This window comes from Hirundo rustica, chromosome 4, assembly GCF_015227805.2.
Source record: "Hirundo rustica isolate bHirRus1 chromosome 4, bHirRus1.pri.v3, whole genome shotgun sequence".
Taxonomy (NCBI): domain Eukaryota; kingdom Metazoa; phylum Chordata; class Aves; order Passeriformes; family Hirundinidae; genus Hirundo; species Hirundo rustica.
The window spans coordinates 72,850,293-72,870,639 of record NC_053453.1 but is presented as its reverse complement, the minus strand read 5'-3'; the positions used below and the strand labels follow the sequence as shown (position 1 = coordinate 72,870,639).

Below are 20,347 nucleotides of genomic sequence, written 5' to 3'. Positions count from 1 at the left end.
CACCTTCCAAATATCCCATGGCCAGATTCTTGAATTACTTGCACTGGGGGCTACCACCTACCCTACATATTTCAGGGGTGCTCTCACACAACACACTTGTGTGTTTTACTGGTCGTTATCAGGTGAGAACCCACAAGGGGTAGGGAGAATAAAGAAAAATGCTGTTGTGGCCACTACAGGAAAACGCTGGGGCTGCGCTGCACCTGGGGACAGAGAGTAATTGGGACCCTGCCTGGGACCCAGCGATGAAAAGGCCTCAGAAGAGCACAGAGTACACCCAGCGTTGGCTGTGTGCTCTTTGTTTTGCTCTCTGACTCCCTTCCCAGCAATTCACTGCGCATTATGACTGAATTAGGTGAGGAGGTGCTGGGGGAAGCGCTCTTGGCTAACTTCACAGTGCAGCCAGGCTCATTAAAACCAGCGCATTCGCTGCAGTGTGGGCAGCGTTTCCTCCAGGTTTTAAGATTGTTTTAGTAAGCAAAGTTCTGAGCAGAAAGAATGCATTTTAATTTACTTTTTAGTGGCCCTGTTGTAAGTATTCAACGTCACGCTGGATTTTTTTTTTTTTTTTTTTTATTACCATGTGGGGCATAAAAAAAGCATGAATGCAGTATCTTAATAAAAATGAATATATTCTTCTAGAAGCCTGAAGCTGCTAAGTACACAGCACATGTTCATTAGTGCAATTTTGGAACATGAAGAGAAAGAGACTCGAGAACCTGAGGTTCACAAGCATCAACACAAAACCTCAGGGCTTTTTGGTGAAGTTTTGTCTCACCTCCTACTGCTGTTTCCCAGGAAAACTGTGGAGGGCAGAGCCCACGAGCTGCCAGCAGAACCCACGAGCCAAGCCTAGGCTTGGACCATTAAATCACTCCCCAGCAGCTTGATTTGGGGCAGTGGTAGGTAGGATTAGCATACAAATAACCATCCCTCCTGTCAGACACGAACAGGGCAAGGTTGTCACGGGTGTCAAAACTTTGATTGACATCCCAGACATGGCAACAAGGTGCCTGGCCAGGATGAGAGCCCTGGGTTTGAGCTTCTCCTGGACCAGGGAGGTTTGTCAACAGCACACAAAGAGCAAGGACACAGCAATTCAAGACGGGTCTGCAGGCAAAGCCATTCTAATTTTAAATATTTGGCTCCACTAAGGCAAGCTTCTAAATTAATAAGCCCTATACCTTTCAATAGGATTATTCAGGCTACACCGAGTCAAGCATGTAGTACACGTTTGTAGGATTAGATTGAATGTTATTTTGGTAATAGAGCATTCTTAAATGTATCAGATTACAGATTAAGTAAGGAAGCCAGCAAAAAACTAGTGCAGAGCAGCTTGTTGTTGCAACTGGCCTCCTCCTTCTGAACACTTCTAAAAGGCAGACAGACACATTAGGCTTATAAAGACTACTTTGAAAAGGTTTTTTTGTGAATCCAAACGTCAGACCCTAGAAAATTCTGAATTTAATGAAAAAATTGTTTAACATGAATTAGAAAGGGAGAAATGAAGTATGCTCTTTACGGGAAAATGAGTTTTTATGTTTTCTGTTGTCTTAAAATCTTGATTTTTAATACAATTTTTGAGAAAGAGTAGTAGCTCTGAACTGAGCTCAGTCCTGACTTCAGAAAAAACCCCAAGATTTATGTAGAAACAACCATAGTGACAAAAGATAAGAAAATAATTCACAATGATTGCAATTTCTATCCCTAATCTGCAGCCTGTAACTCATTTGGGCTATCCCTACCTAGAAATTCTTCCTTAAAACATATCTTAAAGACAAAACCAAGTTCAGTTGTTACTTGAACTATTGTTAGAATTTGATAAAGAATAATAAACTGTTTCTTACAGTGAACATTTTTACATAAGTAGGTAATTATTAAAACTATGTGCATCAACTTTAACATATATTTCTCTTTAAAGCATCTGCAGAGAAATAATACTATAAAATAGAAGAAAATAACATTTATTTTATCCCATGATGGATCAGTAATGCTGCTCAATGCAGAGTTAAAATACAATAAACACTACCCACTAAGCCAAAACCTGAGAGACTGAGTAGATATCTATGGCTTGGACACTTGTCATGAACAAATATCAGGTCGGGTTCTCAAGCCATTATATGAAAATATATATAAGAATATCACGAGAGATGTGATTATTTCTGTACAATAAGTTTAAGCTTTGTTGAAAACAAAGGTGTGACAGCAACAATGCAAGAGCAAGAGTGCATTTGCTGCCTGGTGTAGGATAACTTTTCCTTAATTAGTGCCATACATCAATTACAGTATATTCCAATGTACAATTTGACATTCTCACTCTCACTACCCCACTTCAAAATTCTAAAAAAGATACAATAAAATCCACAATGTTCTCTGCTCTTACCTCCCACCCCCAAAATATTTTATCTTTGCATGTTGTGCAATTATCACTTTCATCTGCTATGTGACAACACGAGATATTCTCGATTTTGCAAATGGAAAGATGAAAAGTTTAAATTCCACTATCACAGAACTCCACTCAAGACCTGCAGGGGAAAGTCCCAGAGAACATCATTCCAGGAACACTCTGGTCTTTATAAAACTGGTGAATTTCTGCTCGTGAAAAGTTTCCTTGTGTTGTGTTTTGCCATGAAATAGATCAACATGGCTCACTCTAATCCCAAAGGAAAATATCTTGCAGTTAATAGTTAGGATCATTGTGCTCTTTGAAAAATAGCTGCCAAATACTCTCCAGCTGCTGGTAGCCACAGTTCTGATGTCAGGTGGGGAGAGGGACTTGGATTCCTTGTACTGGCACTCCATCACAGCATTTTAAGCAATAGATTATTTAACAATTTAACATCTAAATTAAGCCTCCTACTGACCATGCCAATTGCCATGGGGCTGTCGAAATGCCCAGATAACAGCATCCATTTAAACTCAGCCATAACTGCTTTAGAGAAGATGAGACCATGATCATCTTGCAAGTAGAATGTGGGAGAAGCCAAATTCCCCCGTGATTTCTACGTGAATACATCACGCCAAACAGAGATGCAGAGATTTACGTGTGATTTGAAAGACTTATATATAATTTGATAGATTCACGCTTACAGCTAGAAAAGATGCGTGTTTCCAGAGATAACTTGGACATCAGTTTTGCTTTTTTAAATGAAGGATCTACCGATCCCCACAGCCATTTTTAAATGTCCCAATGAGATGCAGCGGAAGCCAGGTGCTGAAAGGCCAATGGATTCAGGATAGGCAAGAAGCAGCTTCAGGAAGATGTAAAGCAACAGCACCAGAATTACATTACAGGGAAGAAGGTGTAGAACGTGTGAAGCTTTCTGAGAATTTAGACTCATGGCTTCAGATATTTGTGTCTGAGAAACTTCAAAAATTCCAGAATATTTTGACCAAAAGTCCCCCAAATGTATAACTATTACTTGGATTTATTAAAAGGGCATCCATTAGCATACTGAGGAATCTATTGGGAAATTAGCCATCAAAAAAAAAAAAAATTAATAAAGTATTCCCAAAATATGGATTCTTAAGGACTGTGATAGTTAAGACCAGTTTCATTTGGAAATTGTAGGTTGCATACTGTGTATTTTTGTTTTCAAATCCATCATGAATATACTTAACTTCAGCAAGAAATTAAAAAAAGAAAGCAAATTTCTGAAGTTAGAAGGGCTAAAGAAGTGTGTAACAATGTTAACCCATTTTGATTTTTACATGTTATTCAAACATTCACATCCAGAAGGAATGCTATGTATTTTCTGGAAGGCTAGAAAAAACACAGTAAATACCAAGTAAAAAATTCAGTAATAGACCTTTTCTTTGAATTACATGGTAGAGACTTGAGGAATTTTTTTTTCAGTTTTCAGTGTAAAACGTCCCTAAAAATTAATTAAAATTTCAAACAAATTTAAAAAAAAAAAAAAAAAGTGTATTTTTTAAAGGAACAGATATGTAGCAGAAATCAGAACTTTTTAAAGGTATACCTGTTTTAAGCTATAAGAACTAAATATAATTCTATTATATTATGCATGGATGCTTTGTTTGGTCAAAAATTCAGTAATTTTCCAATTAAACCTTGGATATCAAATCCCGTGTCACAATATAGTTGATAATATTTATTCCTGAAGTCAATTAACTTTATTATGGATACTATTTTAAAGATATTTCATAAGAAGAACTGGTCACAAAGACACCTCTGAGGAAAAAAAAAAAATAAAATCAGCAAGGATGAAAACAAGAAATTCACATTTCTTTTGAAAGAGGTTACAGGAAATACTAAGCAGAACTACAGAACTGTTGTTCTTTTGCCAGGAACGTTATCCCATCCTCTGGCACTGCAGAATTACTTCGGCTTCCCCAAAATCACTGCTTTTATTAAGCTTTGCTGAGCTGCTCTGTATTGGCAAAACCTTTGTAGTAAAATAATTTTCCATCAAAATACACGGCACTGTAGTGCTGTAATGAAGAGCTGTAGGACAGGCTTTAAGAGGCACGGTACTTTCATCTGAAAAGTCTCCTGAAATTCTTTGAACGTTTCCAGGGGATTAATGAGGTATTTTGACAACACAAGAGAAGCGTCTGGTTTTCAAGAAGCCTTATAAGAGGGAAGATTCACATTCTTGAAAATTAAACTGTGTATTTTAAGCCACTAAAAATAACACAATTATTAAAAATTTGGCAGCTCTGAAGAAAAAAATTCCAGCAGATATGAGGAAACACATGGAACTACTGAAGAGCGTCAAACTTGAGTACACACATTTCACAGCATTTCAACATGACTTAAACACCAATTTTAACAGCTTAATTGAATGTTTCTTATTAAAAGCTATCAGAGATGAGCTAAAATAAGAACAAGCTAAACTAGCCAGAGTGTAACTAAATCAAAAGCATTATTCTTTGCAAGTTGGGTGGATTAACTGTAGTGTGTGTAACACTCTCATTATCCCTTTCAGCAACTGTAAAGGTGTTTAGAGGTTTTCAAAACCTTTGGCAATTAGTGGAAGAGAGAGTATTCTTGCCTTTTTTTCTTCTTTCCAAGACACGCTAAATGATACCATTTATGTAAATTTAGAAGACCATTCATCGCACACAGCAAGATTAGAACAAATGAGTGGCTACACCTACTGTGTTTTTTAAGTATTTAAAAATATTTTTAGGGCATATTCCTGCAAACTACCAGTCCCTTGAATGCTTTAATGCATTGCAACAAGGATATTAGTGTATAAATAAGGGTTCAGTTCTAAAAAGCTTTGGTGAAGAAAGTGGAGCTCTAAAGCCTCACGTCCATAAATACCTCAATATTCCTGAAAACCTGGAGCGCTTAAATCTTTAAAGGTCCACCCTTATTTAATCAAGTTGGGCAAGAAACATGTTGAGGAGGCATATTGAAGACAATTTATAACCCGCTACGTATGAAAATATCCACACAGAGTATTTATACGCGCATTTAAGCAAGCTGATATCTTGGGTGTTTGCAATACTGCCCGTGACAAGAGAGAGGAATGGGGTCTGCTAATCAGCACCAGGCCACAAGATATTTTAAGGTTCTCCAAGCACTCCTACACAGTAAGTTTTTAAAACAATAATTGCCTTTAGAGCGGGAGCAGTTGCACGGGAAAAAGCTGCCTCCTAAATTCTGCTCTTTTCAGCCTTCACTGAAGCTAAGTATTTTACAGACGAAGCACCTATATAATACTGATGGTTGAACACTACTTTTGGTGGTTAAGTCTCATTATATATAAAATCTTCTCCAATATCAAGTTTTAGAGACTTGGCTTTTGTCAGATCTTGCAACCAGCAAGCAGGGAAGAGGAAAAAACCCAACGTGTTCTGTCCCTTTCCTCAGGAATGATGATCTACTCACTTTCATAGCTGTTCAGTGGCACTTTTAAAGTCTGCAGCATATTTACAAATAGTATCAGTACCGTGGTGGAGAGGGAAGAGTGGGAGGAGAGGATAGACTTCCTGTCATCCCCCTCCCTATTCTCAATAATGTTCTAGATGTGTTTAAGGGCAAAAATTCCACCCCAATATGTTGGTTTTGTTAATCCTTTTCTTATGATCTTGCTTGCCCGGCTAGGGAAATTATGCAAAAAGTAATAAAAGTTATAATTCAATTTCCATGTTAAGAGATGGATTTGGAAAAAAAAAAATATATCAGAAACCGTATTCTTTGTGTTTACTAAGAGATATGCACTCCAACATTTAGTGTCATGGAGCTGGAGTTAAAACCAGAAACGGCAAAGATAATTTAGCTGCATGAATGCCTGCTCTTCAGTAAAATGCTGCCAAAATTAAATAGGAATGAAACAGCACTTTGTAGTCATTGGTCGCTCAGCGGGGTTTGCGTAGTTAAAAACCTAAGTGAAAAGGGTGATTGACCTACATTGCAACTAGCTTAGCACAGCTGTACTTTCATATTTCTGCTGCATCCGAGGAAGCTCATTATTTAATACAACTGAGTTACATGTAATTGTCGGTCTTTTATTTTACACTTCTGAGGGCCAGATATTAATCTCAAAAGTGCAGCAGGCGTTACCGTGCATCTGGAAACATCCACGGCTGCCCATTTGCAGGCAAGGCTAAGAGAAGGGATGGCACACGATTGCACCTGAAAATAGGAGGCTGCCCAGGGGTAGGGGAACCTCACAAATATGCAGAAATCAAATGAGCAGATGGAACAGAAAGCAAATCCCTTGGCACCCCAAAGGCAAATGCTCTGTTGTTTCCCTATTGTTTTGAGCAGAAGCAGCCCAGAACGTGCAACCAAAGCACATTTCACACAACTCATACCTGCGGTTTAAATAAGTAATAACATTCCAGTTAACAACCAGTTTGACATGTTAACAGCCCAAGGGCTGTTAACATAATGACTGGTCATTAATGGCAGTAATGACAGATTTCAAAGGGAATATTGTGCTTGTAAATGGACACGCTGCCAGTCAGAAGAGAGGACAAGAGCAGGATAGTCTGATGCATTAAGATGTCACCACACAGCTCTAGAGGAAAAGAAGGGGAGAAAAAAAAAAGTTCTTGCATATTTCACTTGCTATAAATGGACTTGAAATATTGGCGTAAACCTAAGTTCCTTAAATTAAGTCTTCACTTTCTAACCCAGGAGTGCATAAGCAGGAGAAGAGGCCTGCAGGGGAATTATACTCCGCATATCATTTTCGCAGAGTGTGTTATTTCCAACATTGAGCCCTTTCTTTACTCAAGTCAGTTCCCATCCTCGTCAGCAGAACAGAGCTGGTTCCTGCCGCGGCCACCCCGACACCCCGGTGTCGTACGCCACCTCGGAAACTGCCGGAGCACCCGACACAAATCAGATTCCAGGGAAAATCCTCTCACACTCGCAGCATCTCTCAAGCTCATGATTTCATTAAAGATTCCTTCCATTCCCTCAATCCCTCCCAATCTGGAGAAAAAGGTTTAAATGTAGTATAATTAACTAGTTTTACCATAGGAGGCAGCTAAAGCAAAGCAAGTTTGGAAGTTCTGAAGATACAGAGTATTTGTAAGAAGCTCAAACCAGGGACCTCAGGGCTAAACTGCAGCATGGGAGAGTGCATCAGGGCTGAGGGAGGGTGTAGGTTTTTTGGCAGGCACCTCTGAATGAAAGATACTGGAGGTACTTTTGCAAACAGGCAAAGACACAATCACACCACTTATGAACTTAAACACGGATGCTAAAGCCCCCAGACTGGCTACAGGATTGCTTGCAGCATCTGTAGAATGCCTATCTTATTGAAAGGCATAATGAACACTGAGAGACAAGTTAATAAGCAATTTTACTCTTTATAGTATCGTTCAAGCCACATATCCTCTAGAGGGCACCACGTAAATTAATAGGAAGCCAGAACAGTTTTATAAGCGGCAAAGATTCCCTTTATGGTTAAAAAGAAAAAAAACCCAAAACCCTAAGAAGATGGTTTGAAGCCATAATCGAACTCTAACGTGATCATTAATACAATGCAATTTGTTCCTTAAATTCATATCAAGTGGGTTGCTAAATATGAAAGCTTATTTGACTACAAAGCTAGAGGAAATTTAACTAGTTTGTACATTAGCACTAAAAAGATCAGTTTTATAGGTTCACTGCATAACTAAGTAGATAAGATGCAATGAGGCAAATGACTATCTGCAATTACCTTAAGTGCATCAGTTTGAAGTTTAGTGTAAATACCAAGTTTAAATCTACGCACTCACAAGTCTCACTCAAAAAAAAAAAAAGAAAAAGAAAAAGAAAAAAAAGTCATAATGCAATAGCATCATTAAGACTCAACAAATCCAGAGACAAAAATCAGAAACGTCTTAAAACCAATTACAGGATTTCTCATGTGTGCTGGTTTCACGTATTAAAGTAAAAGGTGTTATGCATGAAGAAATAAATGAAACATCAGTTTGAATGTGATCATGACAGACCAAAAAAAAAAAAAATCTCCTTTCTCTGAATCACTTAGTATGAGTTTTAACAATCTGTTAGCAAAATATTTACTCCTGTTACACCCTCAAAGACCAGAGAGCAAGAGCGGGTGTGAACGCATCTGTGCTGGGGAAATGCTTTGCTCATATCTTTGCTACCACATCATTTCTGGTTTTGATTTTAAGCATTTGATTTCAAAACATTAGATCTGCTGCACTAGCACTTGGGAGATTCAGTGAGCTCAAAGTCTCCAGTAAATTTGGAACTCAGATGAAACAGCCATAGCAGTTCTCTCCCTCCTGCAGGCATTTGTTGTATAAAGATTATTGAAACGGGTTTTAAAAATTGGGGTGTTACATCGTCTCACCAAAACCTTTTTCAAACCCTCTCTACACACACTCACCTAAAGACCACAAGTGACCTAAGTTCATGTACAACAATTCCCTTCTGTTCCAGCAGTTTTTAAAAGCGAGGTTTCGTTACCTACTATTTTGGCAGCTTTACCAAAACGGGCCTAAGATGCGGCTTCTATGCTAAATTCCCAGCACTCTCTCCTGGATTCAGCTCGGAGCTTTAATAGGCAGCAGAATATTTTTACTATTAAGTAGTCTAAGGCCATCTGAAGAACCTGATCTGCCTTTCAGGCCCAGTTCAACAAATCACAGAGCGTTTATGAAGGTTTTTTTTTTTCCAAAAAACCCCCACCACTTTTTTTCTAGAGGTACCAGAGTACCAATAGCTGTTGGTGCTTTAGTCTCGATTCCTGTTCCAGCTTACTTGTGGTGTATAACATGGGAACTGATCAGTGTGTGGGAACCTCCTATTCAGTGCCTGTACTTAAGTGGAACTTGGAAGTTAACACATTCAAAAAGAATTTTAATTTTTCCCTAATGTATTCACGACTTCAATGTCCCTTTAAAAGGAAAAGGCTTCACTAAAGGGGCAGGGGAAATATTCCCAGAGGTTCCCCTTAGCCTGGAGCAGTTAGTCTCATTAGGCCCCCTCCACAGGGAATGGGGGAAAGGTGTTACTATAGGAAATAGGTGCTCGGGATCACCCCAGAGGAGCCTTTTCTCTCTATTTACTATTGAGAGCCCAGGGAGACTAAACTTCCCAGTTAAACTTCTATCCTGCAAAGCAGCCCTATTGACACACCATGCGGAGATAAACTGTCCTGGTGCTGCTCATCAGTACTTTGCTGCAAGTTATTCCTCAAACACTTTTGAGGATGTGGATCCACAAACAAACAAGAAGATGGAAAAGCAGGTGCCAATTTGCTGCCTCTAACAAGTGGCCACAGGTTAGCCAGCATCCCACCTGGGCCACCAGCTGAAACCAGGAGCAGAGTGGATTGGAGCTCAGAGTCATGGTTATTAAACAAAGGGGAAGTCAGTTGGTTATCCTGGTCCAGCTTCTAACAGCTGCGTCCCAACCTTCATAAAATCTTGAGTGGCAAAGAAGAAATCCCTTGGCAAACTAAGAGGACAAAAGCGAAGACGGGTGAAACGTTCCTCACCTGCAGGGCTCCAACCCTGCCCTGAAGCTGGGTGGAAACCATGTCTGGTTTCAGGCTGTGACACCTGGCCAGCCGAGTGCTACCAGGAGGAGGAGAACAGAACAGAGCACCACCTCCCCAGGAGCACGGTGCTGCGGGAAGCAGTGGGGCATCACCCTCCTCTACGCCAATATCAACATCAGAAATGTGGCAACCACCTCCACCACCCGGCTGTGCGTGCTTTTGGACTCGGATTTTAATTTAGTCTCCATATTTCAGTATTTGTTTTATCTCATCTCCACAAAGGCTGGGCCTTGCGGCCCTGCCTGTGCGAGGGCAGCTCTGCAGGAAGGGCTGGACAGGTTTGCCAAGTTTGTCAGCGAACGGAGGAAGTGCCGTGACCTACCTCAGATAGTCTCTGCGACAAAGGATTAGGTTGGCTTTGGTGTACAAGGTAGAGCCCACCTCCCCCAGGCGACAGTCACAGCAGGCACATTTCAGGCAGTCTTCATGCCAATATTTGTCCAGGGCCTTTAGAAGATATCGGTCTTTAATCTTACGGTTGCAGCCAGCACAACCTTTCGGCTTGGTGTCTGGCTGGACTGAGAGCATTTGTATACCTGAAATACAGTAAGATAAGAGAAGACTGAAAATAGATATTCTCTCAAGCACAAAAAAACCCCCCAACAACTCTTGCTCTTTTCTTCCTCGCTGCTCCCCCCTCACCCAGTTCATTTAAAAGTCAATGGTGTAGGTAGGATAAAATAACCTAGTCAGTCCACAGCAAGCTGGAAACAAGGTTAAGATAAATCTGAGAGCAGGAACTTCCACTGCTCTAAGTTCCACAGCTTCTCTTTAACACCTCATTTACCTGGTCTCTTTGCTGAAAAGAAATAAGATTTAAAAAAAAACAAACACAAAACCATGAAATATCAAAACAGTCCAGTTGAAAAGTCATCTAATTTCATCCACAGTATCCAATATTTAGGAACACAAAATTTAAATAAACAGCACGTTTCCAATACTTAGCAACCCAAAATTTAAATAAACAGGATATCTATATGGCTAACACAGTTGAATCCACATATTTGCACCTATTTGTACTATCTTTATAAAATATAAAAGAACTTCTGTTTTTAAAGAAGAAAATATTGGAGCTTTTAGAGGCACGGAGCAAGAGATTTGACACAGAAATTTTGATGCTGGCAAGAGGGCATTTTGTTTAATATTTTTATTCTTTTTAGACATATTAATGAAGTGACAAGATTTCCAAAGACTTCAGTACCAGCAACGCCAGTCACAACCTGCAGTGATAAGACCTTCTGAAAAATCTGACTTAAAGTAAATCTGCACAAGTCAGAGAGGTTCTAGTTCGTCAAGAAAAATAAAAATAAAATAAAAATAAAATAAAAATAAAAAGCTGCCCCGCTTTCCAATCCCAGTTTTAGCCAACAGCTACTTCGGGACAAGGAGTACAGCAGTGTCCATTAAGTATATATACGCCTTTTGATGTAATAGCTGAGAGCATTTAGAAAACCATTCAAACACCTGAAACACTGTTTAATGGACAGAACCAGCGAAAAGTGGAACACAGTTGAGCGATGTTACTCAGAGCAGCGCAGCCAGCTTCCAGGGATCCATCCAAAAATCAATTGCCCTCGGCTTTACAGTAAATGGGGAGAGGTCACTGCCCCAAAGTGCTCACCAAAGACGGGTCTCTCTGGTTAGCTGCACGAGCTGCCGTCCCAGTGCTCTCAGACTAATTCTCTCACCTTTACCTCTTAGGATAAGCAGAAATAATTGCCCTGTGGATATTTTAGTGGGCGTCATGCCGGCACAGGAGAGGAGGGAAGAATCCTCCACAGTGTACTACTAAGACACGCTGTTCCATAGTAGGCTTCCTCACTGTTTTAAAGCCAGTCACGTAACTTCAGAATGATGCTACTCACTAGAGCGCATCTGAATATTGCAACGAGAATTTTGTCAAGACTGGGGAGCGAATGCTGCTGCCAACGAGCAGATCCTACTCCAGCATTTGGGGTTTGGAAGCCCATTATTATCCAGAGCCTGGGAAAGGTTGAACAGAGTCTCACAGCAAAGAAGGGCAAATTCAAGAGCCCCTCATCATGAACGCTCCACTACCTGGAGTTAGGAAAGCTTGGCAGTGTCAAATTCTATCAGCAGACCTTGGCTGGTGCTGTGACACACCACCACAGACAGGCAGGCTCAGGGAGCTAGAACACACACGAGCTGGGGTTTGTTCGGTTTGGTTCGCGCTCGCTTTCTTGAAATCCCCCGTAAGAAGAACATGAAAATGAACGTAATCTTTGAAACAATGGTAGAGTGTGCGTTTATGGATGTTAAGGCTGCAAAGACAAGAGGCTGAGGCATCCCAGGGATCTCCACACGGGTGTGTGCAGAACACATGGGATTTATCTGGAGTGCAGCGACTGCACGGCCAGTTAAGCGACATCCCAGCATTCCCAAGCTGAACTCCTGAGTCCCACCTGCAAAGCTGATGTCTGAATTAGAAATAGTGATTCTCATTGTGACAACATATGAGCACAGCAGCCTTGCTCCTCTCTTTGTAATGCAGCCTATCACACGCCTTGGGCTGATATATTTATCTGGTGGAGGAGCTGTTCAGTTCTGCTAGCAGACACCCCAAAGTACCCCGGCAGTGCTGCTGCACAACAGCTAAATCTCGCGACAGAAGTGTAAGGTCTGTATTTTTCTATCAAGCAGTATAAAAATTGTCAGTGCTGCCCCTCCCATCACTCCCCAGTTGATGCTCATAACTCCTCACCACCTAGAGACTCCTAAGATCTGTCTCTCATTCCCAAGGGGAAGGATGAGATCCGGTGACCTGTGCTGGGCTCCACAGTCTGTGGCAGATCTGGGAATGAACACGCACATTTCCTCTGGAGAAAGCACCACGAGACAAAGGCTGAGCCTTTACAGCATTTTCAACTGACAGCTGACTCCCCTGGATCCAGGGTACATCCATGAAACAGCCAAGTAACATGACTACCAATAAACGACTCAAAACAGTGAAAATATCAGAGATTTTTGGTAAGGAACCTACACCAGACTGCAAAGGGAAGTCCTGCTGAAACTCTAATAACAGCACTTGCTCAAAAAGCCTTAATCTGTAATGTTGCCTGTCACAGTAGAGTGTAAATATCCACTAGGTGCCAACAACAGGCTTATTCCCAGACCCTCTCTTTGGCCGTGTAGAGGACAAATGCATAAAATCAGCCACAATTTGTATAAACTCCTTGTAACTCGGTAAAAAAAGAAAAAAGTTTAGAAGCATGAAGGGCTGTTCTAGGACTTTAATCTTTAGCTCGAGGGAAACCAGAATAAACTAGGAGCTAACACAGTTAAAGGCTTTAACGAAAAAAAAAATCTTAATGTAAAAATTTCATCTCCTGATAAGGAAGCGGGTTAGAGAGTGGAGGCTGACAGTCTCTGATCCAGGCTGATCTACTGTCCTGAGCTGTCTGAAGGGAACGAGATGCCACAGAAACACAGCCAAACAAGTGAATGTCTGAGCAGATTGCAGTAATCAAGCCTGATAATTCCCGAGGTATATGCTGCAAACATGAGGTTATTGTATTACAAATAAAACTGCAGCTTGCACGTAGCCTGCACAGCTTTCGAGATACTCACTACATGAGGAAAGTAGGCAGAGCCCTGTCATTCACACTGGTGAGCCCCAAACCTTCTTGTAGGGACAGCTGCAAAGGGGCAAACGCCCCATGGAAGGAGTATTTGCAACCCTGCATGTCTATTTTTCTCAGGCAGAGAGAGGAGGTGGTGCTGACACCCCACTGGCAGCATCTTCAGGTTAGGGATTCTCTCTGCAGCAGCTTTTGGGGGGAAGGAATGTTTTTCTCCTCTAACAGATCTGATCTGTTCTCGCTCTACACGCCGTGAAGCTGGTTCTATTTTGTAATTTAAAATTCCCCAAACTACTGCTTCCTCGTAAAGAAAGAGAGAAGTCATGTTTTTTTTTGGAAGCGTAGAAGGGTTCTAAACAAAGTCAAGAAGTGTTTGACATATCCCCGAATTTGAAAATGTCCTTTTCTTCACACGCCCTGTTTAAATCCCTTAGTTTTGACAAGAGAACATTTTATTGCATTTCTTTTTCTCCTGTATTGTTTGAGCCACCCTAATGCAGATCACCTCACAGACCTTCTCTCTCCCCTTTAACATTCCCATAAGATCTCCGATGCAGTTGGGCTTTTCAGATCCACGCTCGTGTATTTTTAGCTCTCCCTTAATTTGGCAATAAGAATACCTTGCAGCTTACTGTCAGCCAGCTTTTCACAGGCTGCGGTTTAAGTACTCATTTATTTCCTAGGACATGGGAAGGGCCTTTTCAGAGGCTGACAGCATCCACAAACCCATCCAAACTGCTCATTCCCGAAATATCAGGTGGCAGTGCACAGCACTGCTGCCTGGCTGCCTTCCTCTCCCCCTCCCCCAGGAAAGCAGAGCTTGTGGAGCACTTTCAAAACATCATACAATTCCCTAAGTGCTACACCCAGGCTGTAAAAAAAAAAAAAAAAAAAGAAAAAAGGAAAAAAAAAAAAGAAAGAAGAATCAAACCCAGCTTTCCCTTCAGTTCTGCGGAGTTCTACCCATGCTCTGCATCACAGAGCAGATCTGTTCTCAGAACTGAGAAATTTCAGTGCCTAGTCTGTCACTGTCAAACAAACCCTTTTTATTTCACCCCAATATGCTTTCAAGGGCTTCCTCTATCCTTCCCTCCTCTCCCTCCCTTCCTCCACCCCCAGTCCCCAGGATACTGCACATAAACTGCAGAGCTGTGGCAGGAATGAGACTTCTCCATCACCATTCACCCCCTTTAGGATTTTTGAAGGGAGAATTTAAAAACCCGACTCGCAGGTCTTCAGATTTCTCTCGACCTCCCCAAATAAGTTGCATGCAACCGACTCCCCTCCCTGTTTATTGTTACTGTCGTGTGATGAAACACTGACAACTGATTTGTAACTATGATTTCACGATAAAGAGGAATGGTTGCTGGAAAAAAAAAAAAAAGCTAAATTAGGCTCCGGGGGAAGGCAGAGAAGCAAAAATCCATCTCGCTCAAATCATCACCCTTCTCAAAAATCAAAGGGAATGAAGATTTGATGTAATGAACTATATTGTGTTGGTGATTTAGAAGCATCTGTAAGCGGGATTAGTCCCTGAGGGTGCTGAGCGTGGCATGAGACACTCAGAGCTCAGTTCTTGTTTGTGGTACAGGCAGTCCTTGGGAGGAAGAGTTGGATATTATGCACTGGATCTCTTACAAACTTTTAAAGACCGCTCTTCCCCCCTTTTTTTCAGAAGCATGCACACAGTTCTACCAAAGACAGTAGCACAAACAGCACAAAAGGGCAAACTTGCCTCTACTCAGGGGAAAAAAAAAAAAAAAAAAATTGAAAAATCAGTTTGGAACAAATTAAGTATTGGGTGCATCAGTCTTTAAAAGCAAACTGACAGACAGACAACATGCAGCTAACAGGAGGGTTAGGGGTCTAGGAGAAGATAAAAAGAATACTTTTTTGGTGCTTTTCCCACTTTGTAGCTTTATCTTAAAAGCATTCAGAGGTCCAGTAATTCAGGGCAACACACACAGACTAGCGGGGGGGAGGGGGGGAGAAGAAAAAAGTTGAGGTTTCAGAAGCTAAGAAACATTTCAAAACTCATATGTAGCACATCAGGAGTCGTAACTGGTTTTAGATTGGCATGCAAATTGTTCAGTGGAAAATTCTTATTGCCTCCGAGACCCTGCTATTCTGAGTTATTTGACAGTTTAAGGGAAATCATAATTAAAAAAAGAGACATAAATAATAGCCTATGCAGTGTGGTGCACAGAAATAAGTGGAACCATTTCATTTAAACTCTGGTGAGCTTTTAATTGCCTGGATTGCATTGTGAACCAGCCTAACGGTTGATTGCCTCCATTATGCTCTCTTGTTCTGTGCCATTCATCCGCACAGTCTCAGCTTCTGTAGTTAACACAACAAAGTAACCGCAACTCCATAACACTCGGGGTTTTTTTAAAAAAAATAAAAGTAAGGATTTCAGCACTCTGAATGTAGCTTCTTCTGTATACTTTTGAGTTCATTTTCCATGGTATATAACTAAACTTCACCTCCCGCCCTTTCTTCTAACAGCGGAATCTGCTTTTTTCTTGATTATTTTTTGATTTTTTTTTTTTTTTTCCTCCTTTCCAAATAAAGGGTATGGGCTAGGAGGAAAAAAAAAAAAAAAAAAGGGAATGCAGTCCCATAGCTGGGAGCAGTGATACAGATTAAAAGAATTTGGCCAACATGGCTAGTAGATTGCCAAGAGACACCAAACAAAAGATTTCTCTTCTTTTTTCCCCTTCTCCTTTTTGAAAGCTAGATTGGGCCTAAAAGCTTGTTTCTCTCTGTTCGCTGGCCCAGAGCATCCCTGCAGGCTGTAGCCCCCTAAGGGACGGCACAGCAAATAGATGTGCCCAGATCTCAGGGACTGGAGCTGCTGAGCTATGTTCCTACCCCTGGCGTGTCCCCCCCATCCCTCTCCCCCAGCCCCCCCCCACCACCACTCTCCCCCTCCTTTTTTAGAGCAGTGGTGCTGGGAACCAATTTGATTCCCTTTTTCTCCAATGCAGCTGCAAGGCTCAGAGATACTGACATTTTTCCACTCTTATCAGTTTAATTACAGTTACCATGGCAGCAAAGTGCTAGTGCTTGGCAAAGGCCAACAAGAGATTTGCAAGACTGAGTTCAATTTTGATGCAGCTCACATGCAAAATAAAAAAAATAAATTAAAAAAACCCCCAAATAAAATTAAATAAAATAAATAAGAAACATATACTCCTCAACAACGAATCCCTTTTCGGAGTTAAGAGACGCCTTTTATGCCAAATCCTTCCCGAGCATCGCAAGGATGGGCAGAGGGAGGTGTCGGGGGCAGCGCGTCGCGATGTTTGTCGCTCCGAGCGAGGCGAATGGGTTTGAAGAGCGGTCCTACAGAGCCTAGGAAGTCCTAGGAAGGGGCTTTTCGGCTTTCCCCCGGAGCACACGCCGGCACAGCCGCCGGCCGCGGCAGCGCGGTGAGGATGGAGGATGCAGGAGGAAGGAGGAACCCCCCCCCGCCTCCCCCGCCCCGGGGAGCGCACCGCCGCCTTACCAAAACTTTTCTCCTTTTTCTGCATGAGTTGATTTACGGGCGCCTGGAGAGCTCCTTCTCATTGAAGCACCAAACCCCGGCAAAAGTAGCGAGCGCTTCCTCGGCTCGGGTCAAGTGAGCGGGAGCGCGGCGCGCCGCAGCGGGGGCGGGGGGCGGCGGGGATGGGGATGGGGATGAAGGTGAGGATGAGGATGAGGGGGACGGCGCACCCCGAGCCACCGGCCCCGCTCGGCGGCGGCGAGCGGCAAAGCCACATGCTCCCCTAACTCTGCCGTAAGCCTATAATCCCAGCGGTCTCTCAGCTTTGTTGTAACAAATGGGTTTGATTAAACTGTCACATGCGGCGTTAGCATACCGTGTCGTGCCGGCTAGGAAGGGAGAAGCGGGGAGGGGGGAGGAGAAGAGGGGGGGGGAAAAAATAGTAAAAAAAAGGAAAGAAAAAAAGGAAAATGGGAAAAAAAAAAAAAATGCTGGCGGGCAGAAGTACCGCTAGCCTGGCTGCCCTTGCCTCTCGCCGGTCCGGGAGAGGGAGGATGCGGAGCCCGCAGCCCGTGCGCGTCCCTGCCCCCCCCGGGCTCCCCGCCCCGCTCCTGCCTCCGCTCTGCCCAAAGGGTTAACCCTGCACCGAACCGGCTGCAAATTAAACTGCTGTACCGGGAGGCTTGTGGATTAAAGCCGGGGAGTGGGAAATTAACCGACTCCCTTGATAATTGAGAGCGCGTTTCGAGAAGCTCTGGAAGAAGCAAGAATAATAATAACAATAATAACGGGGAGGAGCGGGAGGGGGGGGGTGGTAGCGGTGGGGCTGCAATTCATTGTTAACTTTGACTGCTATTTCTCGAGACGTACAGCCGGGTGGGTTTCGCTCAGCATCCTCTGCTTGCATGTATTTCATGTCTCATCATAAAAATAATGAAGCCTCACATGATTTAAACAAAACAGTCTCGGCAGAGCTGCGGCTCGAGTGAAAGTTGCAGTGCAGAGATGTGTGTGCGCGTATTGCAGCCCCGGCTTATGACTCAGAGAGCGAGAGAGAGAGAGAGGGAGAGGAGAGAGAGTGATGCAGGCACACACACACAAATGACCCAAAGCTTATGTACACAGTCGCCTCACTTACCTTCTCAATTAAGCGATACAGGGGAGGCAGTTCAATAAGCACAGTGGCTGCTTTGTAGCTCTTCTCCTTGGAAAAGGTCAAAAAGAAGCATTGTTTGGGGAAAAAAAATAAAGAGGGGGTGGGAGAGATGGGGAGGGAGATCGCTATTCTTTAAGTTTAAAATAATGAGGTCCTCAAGGATCCGCCAAGTAATTGTGTTGACCGCATCCGAGCTACAGGTGTCCTCCTTTTAGTATCTTGCAGTCCAAAGCTGTCTGTCTCCGTCCTGGCTGAAGACAACTTACCTAAAGCAGCGTGTGAGGAGCCGAGTTGAATGAAGTCAGGGCTTTATCAGCTGCAAAATGCAATCCCTTACCAGCCAGACATAATACAGCGAAAGAAAAGGTCACTCAGTTATTACCGAGCCAACAGAGCCCAGGCAGCTCTTGTGGAAGACCACAGAGAAGCAGCTCCCTTCCGATTTAAGGCTATTTACCTCTCTCACCCTCCACCCACCCACCCACCCTTCCTCTCCCCCCTTCCCCCTCCCAACTCCCCCTTTCTCTCTCTCCCTCTCGCTTTCTCTCTCGTTCTGCAGCTCGCTCAAGTACAGCCGCCCTCGGAAAGTGCAAAGCAGCCAGGAGACAGATTGGGCTTTGTTGGTAATTTCCCATGGTGAAAATTTACAAGCCTGCAAGTGCAGTCAGCAAAACCACATGCATATGCTAGACACAAACACCAGGGACACACGCACACACGCACACGCACACACAAGTGACCTCTGCCGAAGCGGCTCAGGATCACCTTCCCAGAGAGTGCTCCAGGAGCAACCAGGGGAGCGTCCAGCCCACCCCCCCAACCCGCCATCACTCCTCCCAAAATACTTGGCTTAAACAAAACCAGAAGTTGCCCACGCAAAAGAGAAAAAAAAAAAAAAAAAAGAAAGGAAAAAAAAAAAAAAAAAGGGGGGGGGGGGCTAGATCCATATCTCTCTATTAATGAGTAATGAGAAAAATCCCTGAAGGTGAAAACTCTGCCTCTCTCCGAGCTGCTCAGGAAGCGCTGGAAACTCCGGTGTGAAAAGTTTCTCTCTCCCCGGCACCGTCCCCGGCTGTGCCACCCCCGGGGCCCGCTCGCCACACGCCACCCCCCTGACTGCGCTGGTGGAGCTGAACGCCGAGGGAAGCCAAGCCATTCCCCCCCGACAGCATCCTCGTCCCGGGAGCTGAAGACAGATCCTCGTTCTCTGCCTAGTGTTGGGAGGGGGGGGGAAATAGCCATGGGGGCTGTTACAGGTGCTGAACACCCCTGACCGCAAGACAGACAGACACGCGAACACGCGAGAGGTAGAGCATGCTTTGATAGCCAGTCACGCTCACAGATGATTGTTTCTCCGTGTTTTGTAATAAAGATGTTGAGCCTAGCCTACTGTAAATAAAGTTAAAAAGATCCAAAGCATCTTCCTCTAAGAGCCATCTGCAGTTGGAGAAAGACCAGATTAGGAATTTGTGAATACAGTTTTCAGACTTCAAAGTGAATATCTGTTGTCTGCTATTAGAAGCACCACGCTAGATTTCCACAAAGCTTTGAAAGATGTCAGCTTACAATATACCCTAAATTTGAATGACACTCATATTATAGAAGTCTTTCAAGAGCCAAGAAAGATTTAAAAGCATTGAAGTGCTCTGCCATCTACACCCCTCCCTCGTATAATCCAGCAGCTCTAATAAAAATCAAAGCAACCTCAGAAATGTATAGGTTTAGGACAGGTTCCCCCCCCACCCCTCCCATAGCAAGCTTCTTTCTCTTTTCTTTTTTAATGCATATAAATATACATACATAAAGGTTCCTGTAACAAACACACTGTGCAATGAACAACCCCTGAATCTCTTGCCCCCTCTCCCTCTAAGTAGTAACAAAACTCAGCCACGACCAACCTGAGCAAGAACCCGAAAAGCACAACCAGAGGCAGCAGACTAACAGAGCCCCTTTCTGCTGATCTGATCTGCACACAGAGAAAAAGCCAAACTTGTCAGAAACCTGCTCCTCTCCTGCACGCACCCATAGGCTGAGGAGAGCCTCACTTCCCTCTGTTTATAGACTACCTCTGCCACAACCACTCTGGAAATGCAGCAGTGTG

General features: G+C 43.0%; 1 protein-coding gene across 5 annotated transcripts in view; it reads right to left on the bottom strand.

Moving 5' to 3' along the window:
- Positions 1–20,184, bottom strand: part of LMO3 (LIM domain only 3) — a 59,139-nt gene extending 38,955 nt beyond the window's left edge. Inside the window, exons 1-3 of one of the 5 annotated variants that reach the window (XM_040062217.2) lie at positions 18,513–18,676; positions 18,229–18,294; positions 10,324–10,537 (exon numbers count right to left, since the gene is read on the bottom strand). In XM_040062217.2, coding sequence (XP_039918151.1) covers positions 10,324–10,529 — 206 coding nt within the window. In that variant the 5' untranslated portion in view covers positions 10,530–10,537; positions 18,229–18,294; positions 18,513–18,676. Of the gene's footprint in view, positions 1–10,323; positions 10,538–17,111; positions 17,247–18,228; positions 18,677–20,144 lie in introns of those variants that run through there. The other 4 variants (XM_040062219.2, XM_040062216.2, XM_040062218.2 and 1 more) reach the window with 4 other exon arrangements.
- Between the last annotated feature and the right edge of the window lie 163 nt (positions 20,185–20,347).